Consider the following 16,613-nt stretch of genomic DNA (forward strand, 5'->3'; position numbering starts at 1 on the left):
AAACCGTTTTATCCATTTTATGGGATTATTTCGGCGAAACAGTTTGAGACATTTTGAAAGAAGATTTTAGGAAAGGTTTTAGAAGTGAATTTGAGGGTGAAACTCTGTGGTCGTTATAATACACAAGTTCCATTTGAACAGTGTTGTGAGGTCCTCTACCCCAACCCCAAAGGGTTTCAATCCTCCTACCCCAACCCCGAAGGAAGCCCCCGGTACTCAAAGGTCCCCCAAGCTCCCATAGAGCCCCAACCCTCCAAACGCCCTCCTCAGACCCTCAAAGGCCCTCCTCTGGTCCTCAAAGGGCCCCCCGGACCCCCAAAGGGCACCCCCGACCCCCAAGGCCCGCCCCCCGGTCCTCAACGATCCCCCGGTCCCCAAAGGCCCCCCAGGCTCCCAAAGGGCTCCCCAGACCCTCAAAGGCCCACCCCAGGGCCCCCAAAGGTACACCGAGCTCCCAAAAGACCACCGGGGTCCCAAAGACCTTCACCCGGTCTCCAAATGTCCCCCAGGCTCTCAACCGGCCCCCAGGACCCCCAAAGGCCCCCCACCGGTCCCCAAAGGTCCCCCAGGCTCCCAAAGGGCACCCCACCCTCCCATCCCTCTCCTCCCTCCTCCTCACAACCCCCCTCCCCTCCCCTCTCCCCCTCCCCCTCCCCATTTTTTTAATATTTTTTGTGCATTGAGACACAGAAGGGCACCCTCCCCCAAGGGTCCCCCAAACACCCTCCCCAGGCCCCCCAAAGAGTCCCCTCTCCATTTTTTAAATACTTTTTTATGGCTTTATTATATCTTTTATGAACAAGTTCATTCATAATGTCATTCCTAAACCCATTTTCCAACCTCAAAGAGTCCCCTACCCAATTCGTAAATACTTTCTTTAATTTTTTAACATGGTATATTTTTTTTACTTTTTACGTATCTTAAAATGACATGAAATATGCTTACGGCTCTACCAGTCATACTCTGTGCTTGTTCATGGACACGACGCGGCTTTTCCACTGGTACTCTATGGCAGGTTATCGACACTACCGAGTTTATTGCATGCATTAAATCAGTATTTTTTACGCAGTGGAAGGATCAACGCACAATTCATATCTGTAAAAAGTGAAGATGAATTATTCGACGAAAGTATGTGCACATGAAAAAATCATTGTCGTGTTGAACGCTGACAAGGAGAAATACCTGAACTATGAAACGAGTTCAAGTGGAGATCTTATTGGCAATGTATGCATACGTTGTCATGCCAGTGAGGAGTTAAATTCCTTTGGTGTACCCAAGAATTTCCATCATGCAAGTGGTGGATATGCGAGAGTAACATTACCAGAGAAATTAGTAGTCAAAGAGAATGCCAACTTAAAAATAATAGTTGATGAAGAGGGACAACTTCTAGCTAATGGTTCTGGTAGCATGTTAGCCGTTGATAGATCTTATCGCAATTCTTCCGGTGTTAGCATTCGAATGAAAGCAAAAGGAAAAAGAAGACAAGCATACAGCTGCATCAACATCATAAATCATATCATGTCAATGTGCCAAAACTGCTATCTATGTAAAAATAATGTGACAATAGACAGTGAAATCGCAGGCGGAATAAAAAGGACATTAGCAGACAATATCATCAATGAATATAAAGATGAATTGACGGAGAGTGAAGCGCAAGTGTACTAATAATGTATAATAATGTATTTAACATATTTTTATATCAATATTCTACATGTCCTTATTTCATTAAAAATATCTTATGCATTATTTTGTTAAGTGTTCATTATTTTTAGGGTATGCTAGAACGTCAATCGTTCAGAATATCTATTAAAAAGGTCAGAGATGTAAGAAAAATAATTTTAGAGATAATGATACTACTAGCAGGCTCAATTTTTCATAGAAGATAAAAAAGTTCAAGTTCTCTTCTGAATTTTACCAAAGAACACAATTCAATTCTAATTTCACCAGAGAAAATAAAAAGCTTACTCTTCACTTTTAAGTTCACCAAGACATAAACAATTTAAAGTTCACTTCTAAATTTTTCCGTAGAAGATAGAAAAAGTTATACTATGATAGTGATTATTTTCCATGAAGATAAAAAGTTTCACTTTAATTCAAAATTTTCTTAAATTCAATTCCGACCTTTCTCAAAGAGTCAAATTCAAAGTTCTATTCCAAATATTTTCCCGGAACAAGAAAAGTCCCAAGACATAAAAAATTTAAAGTTCACTTCTAAATTTTTCCGTAGAAGATAGGAAAAGTTATACTGTGATTGTGATTATTTTCTATGAAGATTAAAAATTTCACTTTAATTCTAAATTTTCTTAAATTCAATTCCGACCATTCTCAAAGAGATGAAAAAATTTAAAGCTCTGTTCCAAATATTTCCCCCGGAAGAAGAAAAGTTCAACTTCGATTCTGAATTTTCTCAATGAAAACGACATAAGTTATTGATCAATTCTATTTTCTCAAAATAATATAAAATTTTACACTTCAATTCAGATTTTTCTCAAAGAGATGAAAAAATTTAAATATTGTTCCAAATTTTTCTTAGAAGATAGAAAAGATCAAGTTCTAATCTGAATTTTATCAAAGAACACAATTCAATTCTAATTTCTCCAGAGAAAATAAAAAGCTTCCATTACAGTTTTAAGTTTACCAAGACATAAAAAATTTAAAGTTCAGTTATAAATTTTTCCATAGAAGATAGGAATAGTTATACTATGATACTGATTACTTTTTATGAAGGTAAAAAGTTTCACTTTAATTCTAAATTTTCTTAAATTCAGTTTGGACCTTTCTCAAAGAGATGAAAAAATTTAAAGTTCTGTTCAATATATTTTCTCGGAAGAAGAAAAGTTCAACTTCGATTCTGAATTTTCTCAGTGAAAATGAAATAAGTTATTGATCAATTCTATTTTCCCAAAATAATATAAAAAGTTTTCACTTCAGTTCAGATTTTTCTTAAAGAGATGAAAAATTTAAAATACTATTCCAAATTTTTCATAGAAGATAGAAAAGTTCAAGTTCTCTTCTGAATTTTACCAACAAACACAATTAAATTCTAATTTCTCCAGAGAAAATAAAAAGCTTCCAATTCAGTTTTAAGTTCACCAAGACATAAAAAATTTAAAGTTCTGTTCTAAATTTTTCTGTAGAAGATAGGAAAAGTTATAGTATGATAGTGATTATTTTTCATGAAGATAAAAAGTTTCACTTTTATTCTAAATTTTCTTAAATTCAGTTCCAACTTTTCACATAGAGATGAAAGAAATTTAAAGTTCTGTTCCAAATTTTTCTTAGAATATTGGAAAAGTTATACTTTGATCGTGAATATTCAAGTTCTCTTCTGAATTTTACCAAAGAACACAATACAATTCTAATTTCTCCAGAGAAAATAAAAAGCTGCCACTTCAGTTTTAAGTTCGCCATGACATAAAAAATTTAAAGTTCAGTTCTAAATTTCTACATAGAAGATAGGAAAAGTTATAATATGATTGTGATTATTTTCTATGAAGATTAAAAGTTTCACTTCAATTTTAAATTTTCTCAAAGAAGTGAAGAAAAGTTCAACTTCGATTCTGAATTTTCTCAATGAAAATGAAATAAGTTATTGATCATTTCTATTTTCCCAAAATAGTATAAAAATTTTCCACTTCAGTTCAGATTTTTCTCAAACAGATGAAAAAATTTAAAATACTGTTCCAAATTTTTCATAGAAGATAGAAAAGTTCTTGTTCTCTTCTGAATTTTACCAAAGAACATAATTCATTTCTAATTTCTCCAGAGAAAATAAAAAGTTTCCATATCACTTTTAAGTTTACCAAGACATAAAAATTTTAAGTTCAATTCTAAATTTTAACATAAAAGATACTAAAATTTATACTATGAGTTTGATTATTTTCAGTGACGGTAAAAGGTTTTACTTTAATTATGAATATGTTTAAGTTCAATTCAGACGTTTCTCAAAGAGTTGAAAAAATTTGAAGTTATGTTCTATATATTTTCCAAGACGGAGTAAAGTTCAAAAATTTTCTCAAAGATGTGAAGAAAAGTTCAACTTTGATTCTGAATTTTCTCCATGAAAATGATATCTGTTATTGATCATTTCTATTTTTCCAAAATAATATGAAATCTTCCACTTCAGTTCATTACTTCACAAAGACATATATGAGTTTAGAGTTAAATTCTAATTTTTTAGGTGGAAGCTAGAAAAAGTAATACCATACTTGTGATTATTGTCCAGGAAGACAAGAAGTTCTAGTTCAATTTAAAATTTTCTTAACGGAGTGCAGAAAAATTCTAGTTCCCTTCTGAATTTTACCAAAGAACACAATTCAATTCTAATTTCTCCACAGAAAATAAAAATTTACCACTTCAGTTCAATATTTCACAATGACATAAAGAAATTTAAAGCTCATTTCTAAATTTTTCGGTGGAAGATAGAAAAAGTAATACCATACCTGTGAATATTTTCTCGAAGAGATGAAAAATTTCAAATACTGTTCCAAATTTTTCACAGAAGATAAAAAAGTTCAAGTTCTCTTCGGAATTTTACCAAAGAACACAATTCAATTCTAATTTCTCCAGAGAAAATAAAAATCTTTCACTTAAGTTCTTTATTTCACAAAGACATAAAGAAATTTAAAGTTCAATTCTAAATTTTTCGGTTGAAGATAGAAAAAGTGATACAAAACTTGTGAATATTTTCCCGGAAGATAAAAAGTTCTAGTTCAATTTACAATTTTCTCAACGAAGTGAAGAAAAGTTCAAGTTCTCTTCTGAATTTTACTAAAGAACACAATTCAATTCTAATTTCACCAGAGAAAATAAAAATCTTCCACTTCAGTTCTTTATTTCACAAAGATTTAAAGAAATTTAAAGTTCAATTCTAAATTTTTCGGTGAAAGATAGAAAAAGTAATATCATACTTGTGAATATTTTCACGGAAGATAAAAAGTTCTAGTTCAATTTAAAATTTTCTCAACGAAGTGAAGAAAAGTTCAAGTTCTCTTCTGAAATTTACCAAAGAACACACTTCAATTCTAATTTCTCCAGAGAAAATAAAAATCTTCCACTTCAGTTTTAAGTTCCACAATAAAATAAAGAAATTTAAAGTTATATTCTAAATTTTTAGATGAAAGATAGAAAAAGTAACACTATGATTGTGATTATTTTCCATGAAGATCAAAAGTTTCACTTTATTTATAATTTTTATTAAATTCGGTTCTGATTTTTCTCAAAGAAATGAAAAATTTAAAGTTCTGTTCCAAATTTTTCATAAAAGATAGAAAAAGTTATATATTGATTGTGAATATTCAACATGAAGATAAGGAACTCCACTTTAATTCAGAGCTTTCTCAAATAAGTACATAATGTTCAAGTTCTATTCTGAATTTTCTTAAAGAAGAGAATAAAGTTAGCTCAATTCTGAATTTTACCAATGAAAATGAAAAAACCTTCCATTTCAGTTCATAATTTCTCAAAGACATAAAAAATTTAAAGTTCAGTTCTAAATTTTTCTGTAGAAGATAGGAAAAGTTTTACTATGATAGTGATTATTTTCCATGAAGATAAAAAGTTTCACTTTAATTCAAGTTTTCTTAAATTCAGTTCTGATTTTTTGCAGAGATGAAAAATTTAAAGTTCTGGTCCAAATTTTTCACAGAAGATAGAAAAAGTTATACATTGATTTTGAATCTTCGACATGAAGATAAGGTGCATCACTTTAATTCTGAGTTTTCTTGAAGAAGTGCAAAATGTTCAAGTTCCCTTCTGAATTTTCTTAAAGAAGTGAAAAAAGTTAGCTCAATTCTGAATTTTACCAATGAAAATGAAAAAAACTTACACTTCAGTTCATAATTTCTCAAAGACATAAAAAATTTAAAGTTCAGTTCTAAATTTTTCTGTAAAAGATAGGAAAAGTTATACTATGATTGTGATTATTTTCAAGTGAAGATAAAAATTTTCACTTTAATTCAAATTTTCTTAAATTCAATTCCAATTTTTTGCAAAGAGATGAAAAATTTAAAGTTCTGTTCCAAATTTTTCATAGAAGATAGAAAAAGTTATACATTGATTTTGGATCTTCGACATGAAGATAAGGTGCAACACTTTAATTCTGAGTTTTCTCGAAGAAGTGCAAAATGTTCAAGTTCTCTTCTGAATTTTCTTAAAGAAGATAAAAAAGTTAGCTTAATTCTGAATTTTACCAATGAAAATGAAAAAAGCTTCCACTTCAGTTCTTAATTTCTCAAAGAGACATAAAAAATTCAAAGTTCTCTTCTAATTTTTCCAAGAAAATAATAAGGTTCCACTTCAGTTCTGGTTTTTTCTCGAAGAGATGAAAAATTTAAAGTTCTATTCTAATTTTAAATTAAATTTTAGCTCCTTTTTCTTATGGATTTAACCCTCAAATTTTTAAATTAGAAAATGAGTGACTCTTTCTATTATTAAAGACAATCGTTCAAACTCGTTCATCTAACCTCCAAAACAATGGGTTAGGTTAGGTATAAATAAATATTAATAAATAAATAGAAACATTTCTACATGTTTAAGTTAGGTTAGGTTAGGTTATCTTATCTTGAGATCTCTTGATAAGTTAAACTAAACTTTTCTGGCGAGTATGGTTAGGTTAGGTTAGGCTAGATTAAGTACGCTTCACTTAGGATAGCTTAGGTTAGGTGAGAGACGGGCAAAAAGTTAGGTGTATGATTAGGTTAGGTTAGGTTAGATTAAGTTAGGTTAGGTTAAGTTAGGTTAGGCTAGGTTAGCCTACGTACGCGCGCGTACGTAGGCTAACCTAGCCTAACCTAACCTAACCTAACCTAATCATACACCTAACTTTTTGCCTGTCTCTCACCTAACCTAAGCTATCCTAAGTGAAGCGTACTTAATCTAGCCTAACCTAACCTAACCATACTCTCCAGAAAAGTTTAGTTTAACTTATGATGAGATCTAATGATAAGTTAACCTATCCTAACCTAACTTAAACATGTAGAAATGTTTCTATTTATTTATTAATATTTATTTATACCTAACCTAACCTTTTGTTTTGGAGGTTAGATGAACGAGTTTGAACGATTGTTTTTAATAATAGAATGAGTCAATCATTTCCTAATTTAAAAATTTGAGGGGTAAATTCATAACAAAAAGGATCTAAAATTTAATCCAAAATTAGAATAGAACTTTAAATTTTTCATCGCTTTGAGAAAAAAACAGAAATGAAGTGTAACCTTTTTATTTTATTGGAAAAATTAGAAGAGAACTTTGAATTTTTTATGTCTTTGAGAAATTAAGAACTGAAGTGGAAGCTTTTTTCATTTTCATTGGTAAAATTCAGAAATGAGCTAACTTTTTTATCTTCTTTATGAAAATTCAGAAGAGAACTTGAACATTTTGCACTTCTTCGAGAAAACTCAGAATTAAAGTGATGCACCTTATATTCATGTCGAAGATTCAAAATCAATGTAGAACTTTTTCTATCTTATATGAAAAATTTGGAACTGAACTTTAAATTTTTCATCTCTTAGCAAAAAATCGGAACTGAATATAAGAAAATTAGAATTAAAGTGAAACTTTTTATCTTCACTGGAAAATAATCACAATCATAGTATAACTTTTCTTATCTTCTACAGAAAAAAGTAGAACTGAACTTTAAATTTTTTATGTCTGAGACATTATGAACTGAAATGGAAGGTTTTTTCATTTTAATTGGTAAAATTCAGAATTGAGCTAACTTTTTTCTCTTCTTTAAGAAAATTCAGAAGAGAACTTGAACATTTTGCACTTCTTCGAGAAAGCTCTGAATTAAAGTGGAGTTCCTTATCTTCCTTATCTTCATGTTGGATATTCACAATCAATGTATAACTTTTTCTATCTTCTATGAAAAGTTTGGAACAGAACTTTAAATTTTTCATCTCTTTGAGAAAAATCAGAACTGAATTTAAGAAAAATTATAAATAAAGTGAAACTTTTGATCTTCATGGAAAATAATCACAATCATAGTGTTACTTTTTCTATCTTTCATCCAAAAATTTAGAATAGAACTTTAAATTTCTATATTTTATTGTGAAACTTAAAACTGAAGTGGAAGATTTTTATTTTCTCTGGAGAAATTAGAATTGAAGTGTGTTCTTTGGTAAAGTTCAGAAGAGAACTTGAACTTTTCTTCACTTCGTTGAGAAAATTTTAAATTGAACTAGAAATTTTTATCTTCCGTGAAAATATTCACAAGTATGATATTACTTTTTCTATCTTTCACCGAAAAATTTAGAATTGAACTTTAAATTTCTTTAAGTCTTTGTGAAATAAAGAACTGAAGTGGAAGATTTTTATTTTCTCTGGTGAAATTAGAATTGAATCGTGTTCTTTAGTAAAATTCAGTAAAGACCTTGAACTTTTCTTCACGTCGTTGAGAAAATTTTAAATTGAACTAGAACTTTTTATCTTCCGGGAAAATATTCACAAGTTTGGTATTACTTTTTCTATCTTCCACCGAAAATTTTATAATTGAACTCTAAATTTCTTTATCTTTGTGAAATAAAGAACTTAAGTGGAAGATTTTTATTTTCTCTGGAAAAATTAGAATTGAAATGTGTTCTTTGGTAAAATTCCGAAGAGAACTTGAACTTTTTTATCTTCTGTGAAAAATTTGGAACAGTATTTTAAATTTTTCATCTCTTCGAGAAAATATTCACAGGTATGGTATTACTTTTTCTATCTTCCACCGAAAAATTTAGAATTGAACTTTAAATTTCTTTATGTCATTGTGAAATATTGAACTGAAGTGGTAGATTTTTATTTTCTCTGGTGAAATTAGAATTGAATTGTGTTCTTTGGTAAAATTCCGAAGAGAACTAGAATTTTTCTGCACTCCGTTGAGAAAATTTTAAATTGAACTAGAACTTCTTGTCTTCCGTGAAAATATTCACAAGTATGGTATTATTTTTTCTATCTTCCACCGAAAAATTTAGAATTGAACTCTAAACTTCTTTGTCTTTGTGAAGTAATGAACTGAAGTGGAAGATTTCATATAATTTTGAAAAAATATAAATGATCAATAACTTATTTCATTTTCATTGAGAAAATTCAGAATCTAAGTTGAACTTTTCTTCACTTCTTTGAGAAAATTTTTGAACTTTTCTTTTTCCGGGAAAATATTTGGAACATAACTTCAAATTTTTTCATCTCTTTGAGAAAGGTCGGAATTGAATTTAAACAAATTTAGAATTAAAGTGAAACTTTTTACCTTCATGGAAAATAATCACAATCATAGTATAACTTTTCCTATCTTCTATGTTAAAATTTAGAATTGAACTTTAAATTTTTATGTCTTGGTAAACTTAAAAGTGATATGGAAACTTTTTATTTTCTCTGGAGAAATTAGAAATGAATTATGTTCTTTGGTAAAATTCAGAAGAGAACAAGAACTTTTCTATCATCTATGAAAAATTTGGAACAGTATTTTAAATTTTTTCATCTGTTTGAGAAAAATCTAAACTGAAGTGGAAAATTTTTATATTATTTTGGTAAAATAGAAATGATCAATAGCTTGTTTCATTTTCATTGAGAAAATTCAGAATCGAAGTTGAACTTTTCTTCACTTCTTTGAGAAAATTTAAAATTGAAGTGAAACTTTTAATCTTCATAGAAAATAATCACAATCATATTATAACTTTTTCTATCTTCTATGTAGAAATTTAGAACTGAACTTTAAATTTTTTATGTCATGGCGAACTTAAAACTGAAGTGGCAGCTTTTTATTTTCTCTGGAGAAATTAGAATTGAATTGTGTTCTTTGGTAAAATTCATAAGAGAACTTGAATATTCACGATCAAAGTATAATTTTTCCAATATTCTATGAAAAATTTGGAACAGAACTTTAAATTTCTTTCATCTCTATGTGAAAAGTCAGAACTGAATTTAACAAAATTTAGAATTAAAGTGAAACTTTTTATCTTCATGGAAAATAATCACTATCATACTATAACTTTTCCTATCTTCTACAGAAAAATTTAGAACAGAACTTTAAATTTCTTATGTCTTGGTGAACTTAAAACTGAAGTGGAAGCTTTTTATTTTCTCTGGAGAAATTAGAATTGAAGTGTGTTTGTTGGTAAAATTTAGAAGAGAACTTGAACTTTTCTATCTTCAATGAAAAATTTGGAATAGTATTTTAAATTTTTCATCTCTTTGAGAAAAATCTGAACTGAAGTGGAAAATTTTTATATTATTTTGGGAAAATAGAATTGATCAAGAACATATTTCATTTCAACTGAGAAAATTCAGAATCGAAGTTGAAATTTTCTTCTTCCCAGAAAATATATTGAACATAACTTAAAATTTTTTCATCTCTTTGAGAAAGGTTGGAACTGAATTTAAGAAAATTTAGAATTAAAGTGAAACTTTTTATCTTCATAGAAAGTAATCAGTATCAAAGTATAACTATTCCTACCTTCTTTGAAAAAATTTAGAACTGAACTTAAAATTTTTTATGTCTTAGTAAACTTAAAATTGTGAAGGAAGCTTTTTATTTTCTCTGGAGAAATTAGAATTGAATTGTGTTATTTGATAAAATTAATATTATAACTTGATCTTTTCTGTCTTCTAAGAAAAATTTGGAATAATATTTAAATTTTTTCATCTGTTTGAGAAAAATCTGAATTGAAGTGGAAAATTTTATATTATTTTGGGGAAACAGAATTGATCAATAACTTATGTCGTTTTCATTGAGAAAATTCAGAATCAAAGTTGAACTTTCCTTCTTCCGGGGGAATTATTTGGAACATAAATTTAAATTTTTCCATCTCTTTGAGAATGGTCGGAATTGAATTTAAGAAAATTTAGAATTAAAGTGAAATTTTTTATCTTCATAGAAAATAATCACAATCAAAGTATAACTTTTCTTATCTTCTACGGAAAAATTTAGAAGTGAACTTTAAATTTTTTATGTCTTGGGACTTTTCTTGTTCCGGGAAAATATTTGGAATAGAACTTTAAATTTGACTCTTTGAGAAAGGTCGGAATTGAATTTAAGAAAATTTTGAATTAAAGTGAATCTTTTTATCTTCATGGAAAATAATCACTATCATAGTATAACTTTTCCTATCTTCTACGGAAAAATTTAGAAGTGAACTTTAAATTTTTTATGTCTTGGTGAAATTAAAAGTGAATAGTAGTCTTTTTATTTTCTCTTGTTAAATTAGAATTGAATTGTGTTCTTTGGTAAAATTCAGAAGAGAACTTGAACTTTTCTATCTTCTATAAATAATTGAGCCTGCTAGTAGTATCATTATCTCTAAAATTCTTTTTCTTACATCTCTGACCTTTTTAATAGATATTCTGAACGTTTGACGTTCTAGCATACCCAAAAATAATGAATACTTAACAAAATAATGCATAAGATATTTTTAATGAAATAAGGACATGTAGAATATTGATTTAAAAATATGTTAAATACATTATTATACATTATTAGTACACTTGCGCTTCACTTTCCGTCAATTCATCTTTACATTCATTGATGATATTGTCTGCTAATGTCCTTTTTATTCTGCCTGCGATTTCACTGTCTATTGTCACATTATTTTTACATAGATAGCAGTTTTGGCACATTGACATGATATGATTTACGATGTTGATGCAGCTGTATGTATGTCTTCTTTTTCCTTTTGCTTTCATTCGAATGCTAACACCGGAAGAATTGCGATAAGATCTATCAACGGCTAACATGCTACCAGAACCATTAGCTAGAAGTTGTCCCTCTTCATCAACTATTATTTTTAAGTTGGCATTCTCTTTGACTACTAATTTCTCTGGTAATATTACTCTCGCATATCCACCACTTACATGATGGAAATTCTTGGGTACACCAAAGGAATTTAACTCCTAACTGGCATGACAACGTATGCATACATTGCCAATAAGATCTCCACTTGCACTCGTTTCATAGTTCAGGTATTTCTCCTTGTCAGCGTTCAACACGACAATGATATTTTCATGTGCACATACTTTCGTCGAATAATTCATCTTCACTTTTTACAGATATGAATTGTGTGTTGATCCTTCCACTGCGTAAAAAATACTGATTTAATGCATGCAATAAACTCGGTAGTGTCGATAACCTGCCATAGAGTACCAGTGGAAAAGCCGCGTCGTGTCCATAAACAAGCACAGAGTATGATTGGTAGAGCCGTAATCATATTTCATGTCATTTTAAGATACGTAAAAAGTAAAAAAAATATACCATGTTAAAAAATTAAAGAAAGTATTTACGAATTGGGGAGGGGACTCTTTGAGGTTGGAAAATGGGTTTAGGAATGACATTATGAATGGAACTTGTTCAGAAAAGATATAATAAAGCCATAAAAATGTATTAAAAAATTGGAGCGGGGGCTCTTTGGGGGGCCGGGGGTGGGTTTTTGGGGGACCCTTGGGGGAGGGTGCCCTTCTGTGTCTCAATGAACAAAAAATATTAAAAAAATGGGGAGGGGGGGGGAGGGGGAGGGGAGGGGGAGGGGAGGGGGAGGGGGAGGGGAGGGGGAGGGGGATTGGGGGGGAGGGGGGTTGTGAGGAGGAGGGAGGAGAGAGAGGGGAGGGTGGGGTGCCCTTTGGGAGCCTGGGGGACCTTTGGGGACCGGTGGGGGGCCTTTGGGGGTTCTGGGGGCCGGTTGAGAGCCTGGGGGACATTTGGAGACCGGGTGAAGGTCTTTGGGACCCCGGTGGTCTTTTGGGAGCTCGGTGTGCCTTTGGGGGCCCCGGGGTGGGCCTTTGAGGGTCGGGGGAGCCCTTGGGGCGCCGGGGGGGCCTTGGGGGCCGGGGGGACCTTTGAGGACCGGGGGGGGCCTTGGGGGGCCGGGATGCCCTTGGGAGGGCCGGGGGGCCCTTTGAGGACCAGAGGAGGGCCTTTGAGGGTCTGAGAAGGGTGTTTGGAGGGTTGGGGCTCTATGAGAGCTTGGGGGACCTTTGAGTACCGGGGGCTTCCTTCGGGGTTGGGGTGGGGGATCGGAACCCTTTGGGGTTGGGGTAGAGGACCTCACAACACTGTTCAAATGGAACTTGTGTATTATAACGACCACAGAGTTTCACCCTCAAATTCACTTCTAAAACCTTTCCTAAAATCTTCTTTCAAAATGTCTCAAACTGTTTCGCCGAAATAATCCCATAAAATGGATAAAACGGTTTCGCCCAAATAATCCCTAAACGTAATTTCAGCGTGTTCCTTTTGTTTGGCATCTCTGCGCTAACGCATTTCAAATTTCTAGGAAACCCTTTCCTACGTTAATCTCTTCATCTCATAAATTTTCCTAGCTAAACTATTAGGGTTTCGTTAGAATATCAATTTATCTCTCCGACTTAAAGCTCCGTGAAGCCGTATTTAAAAATAGAATTTCTATCTCTTTAGACTCCCGCATAATTCCAAGATAACAAGTGATGTCAATTATAATTCCTGACACTAAAGATCAATGAAGCCCTATTTAAAAATAGAATATTAATTTTTCTCTCTGACCTAAAGAACGTTTATCCCTCAGACCTAAGATTAAAGAAGCCTTAATGTTTCTTAATTCTCCCCTTCGTGAATCAATAATTTCCCCTAGCGATTATGTAAATCAAATTCACAGGTGCTACTCGTGACAGGACCACGTGGTTTATGGTTTTCCAAGTGAGAAAGTTCCTGTTTTTTCATTCTCACTGAGAAAACCATAAAACAGACATGAATTGCTGTTGACATCCATAAATGTGACAAAGTTCCTGTTTTTTAATTCTCACTGAGAAAACCATATAACAGACATGAATTGCTGTTGACATCCATAAATGTGACAAAGTTCCTGTTTTTCAAATTCTCACGGACAAAAACCATTAAACATCCATGAAAAACATCAAATAAATCGACCAACACACATAACCATCCAAGAAAACATACATAAATGTGACAAAATTCCTGTTTTTTCAAATTCTCATTGACAAAAACCATAAACCACGTGGTTCTCGTGCCAATATATGGTGTTAAAAAAAGTTGTAGGTGGCAGCAGGGGTGAGGGATTGCGCTGGTACCCCCATCTCTACTTTTAGTAAAAGCAAACAGGAAAGAGAAATCCACTAGTGCGTGTAACCTTCTGTCAGGAAAAATAACGTATGAAAATCGAACAATAACAAATATCTCTAAACACTAAATATATTTAGAGAGTTTTCAATTGAATCTAATCAACAGGAAATAGGAAAACTTACTCGGTATCCATCGAAGGCCCACGAATACTCATCGTCACCTATCATTCGTCCTGAACGACAGTCGGCCCGAGCCCAACCCACTCGCATCGGTCCGTTTGTCAGCACCTCAAATTCAAAGTACCTGGAGAGAAAACACAGGTTCAATTCCGAGCGGATATTTTTTAGGATCAGCTGTGAAGCTGCGTTTTCTTATTTAAGGTAGCTCAGTAATAATGAAAATGAGCACATTGAGGCTTAGTTTTTATACATATCAAATTCCAAAAGAAGCAAAGTTTAGTTAAAATCTTCAGGAGCGTCATCCCTCTTCTGAACAGCTGGTTTTTTAGCGATTGTTACTATTTTCCCCACATTATTCGTCGTTTACGGGGGAGGGGAATACCTACGTACACACTCAACCTCAGTTTAAATTTTTTCAAGCATGTATGTGTAAGAAAAGGATACAATTTTATATTTCGGAATTAATATCGATTGCAAAGAAAGAGAAAGACCCCAACGATTGTAACTTTTACAGATCTATCAGTGTATCCTGCATTTTGAGTAAAGTATTTGAATATGCTACTTTTCACGAACTAGACACTGGACTTTTTGAAGATAACCAGCTTGGAATCAAAAAAGGTGTTGGTTGCCCAGAGGTTGCCAGTTGATAGACTACTAGCAAATATGCTAATGGATTCGGAGAGAAAAAAGTCACCTCTTTATACATTCACCATTGATTTATTGAAAGCGTTCGATAGTATCAATCACGTGCAATTTTTTGATGCTCTATTGCACAGCGACGTAAGTGTGAATATCGTCAAAACTATAAAATTTTGCTAAACAAATTCGACAGTATCTGCCAAATGGAGAGGCAAAGTTTAAGAACCAATTAAAGTCAGAAGAGGCGTGAGATAATGGTGTTCTTAGTCGTGCCATTTTCGAACATGCAATCTCTAAGATTCAGAACCCATCTCATCATCTCTTCTACTTCACGGTACCGACTTATCTTACATAGCTTACGCCGATGATGTCCTTCTTCTCAGCAGATAGAAGGCAGACTTGCAAGATAACTTGAATAGACTGCAAAGTGAATTTCAGTCTATCAGACTTTTTATTAATATCAAGAAGTGCGAGTTTGTAACTTTCAACACGGCTAAAAGTAGCAGTGTTACTTTTGGAAACCATTCAGTCTCTTCTATGCCAGAATTGAAATACCTCGGCTGAATAATTTCAGAAACACTCCTCAAAACCAGACAAAACCATTGTGAAACACACAGCCGCCGCCATTAAACGTGCTTACGGGACTTTTGTTCCAAATCGGGGGCGATACTCCAGGAAATAGCTTGCTTCAATTTATAGCTCAGTGTGCTGATCTCACGTTATTTATTTCACCGGTGCGTCTAATATACTTGCCAAAATTGACACCGATAAAATAAATAAGTGCTATTTTAGATACGCAAAGTTTTTATTGTTTATTCCTAAGCGGCACCAAAATTCCCGTCTCAAAAAATCTGGAATTATGAATCGAATCAAAGATTTGTCAAGAATCCATGAGAAGTCTTTGATAAACGTGATACTGAATAGACAATGTTATTCTCTAATATAAGTATAAGTGCTTCTTTTCATTGGTGTTTAATTTCTCCTCGTTCTTTTTCCTTGCTCCACTATAATCTTTTGCAGATGGTGGGTAAATAAATTATTACTGTTATTATTCCTATTTGTAGAAGAGAAAACTTAGATTCACTTAAAATTTGCCAAACAGACGATAGGTTTGGTTTATTTAATTTTTTTTTCTCTAAGACAAAAGTTAACCTCATGATAGGCCAGGGATTCCTTAGAACAAATTTTGCCTATACAGTCATCATAGTCTAAATGTAATCTTACTAATATGCATTTAGAATAGATCAAACTAAAATGCCAAAAATTTTAACATACCATTTACCAGAAGTGACAGCATAAGTTTTTTCTGCTCTGTAAGTTCTAAACTCAGCTTGACCTGGTGTACTTGAATTCGTGATGACGCCTGAAATATTGATTAAATATAAGCCAAAATTTCCTGCAGTAATTCCACCATTTTCAAACGACCTTGGAAGACGTGCTACAAACCAATTAACTTTCTAATGAACTATCTGGTCGCACGTATAATCCACGGTTTATTTTGAATTTTTTAAGAAAAGAAATTCGTTATTTTTTATTAAAAGCTGTTCTATTAAAAAAAATTGTTGAAAATTTTATTGATTCTTTTTTTTGTAAAAAAAAGATAAAAAAGAGATTACTGCAAGATGGTGACTTTCCTTCAGTCTCATCTCGCAGGAAACAAACCGAGTACCTTTCTTTTTTTTTATTAGAACAAAAACAAAACAAAATAGAGTGGGGGCAGCTGATCCCTTGAGCCAAAAAATTGTTAATTAATTTCTTTCATTTTTTCT

At 32.2% G+C, this 16,613-nt stretch overlaps 1 protein-coding gene across 1 annotated transcript in view; it reads right to left on the bottom strand.

Moving 5' to 3' along the window:
• RyR (Ryanodine receptor) overlaps nt 1-16,613 on the bottom strand; it is a 602,377-nt gene that overhangs the window by 318,494 nt on the left and 267,270 nt on the right. Inside the window, 2 exon segments of the mRNA XM_089093383.1 lie at nt 14,209-14,329; nt 16,120-16,207. Of these exon segments, the coding sequence (XP_088949509.1) occupies nt 14,209-14,329; nt 16,120-16,207 (209 nt within the window).

Source organism: Artemia sp. Qi Xiang Cuo, chromosome 8 (genome assembly GCF_049724085.1).
Source record: "Artemia sp. Qi Xiang Cuo chromosome 8, ASM4972408v1, whole genome shotgun sequence".
In the NCBI taxonomy this organism is placed as follows: Eukaryota; Metazoa; Arthropoda; class Branchiopoda; order Anostraca; family Artemiidae; genus Artemia; species Artemia sp. Qi Xiang Cuo.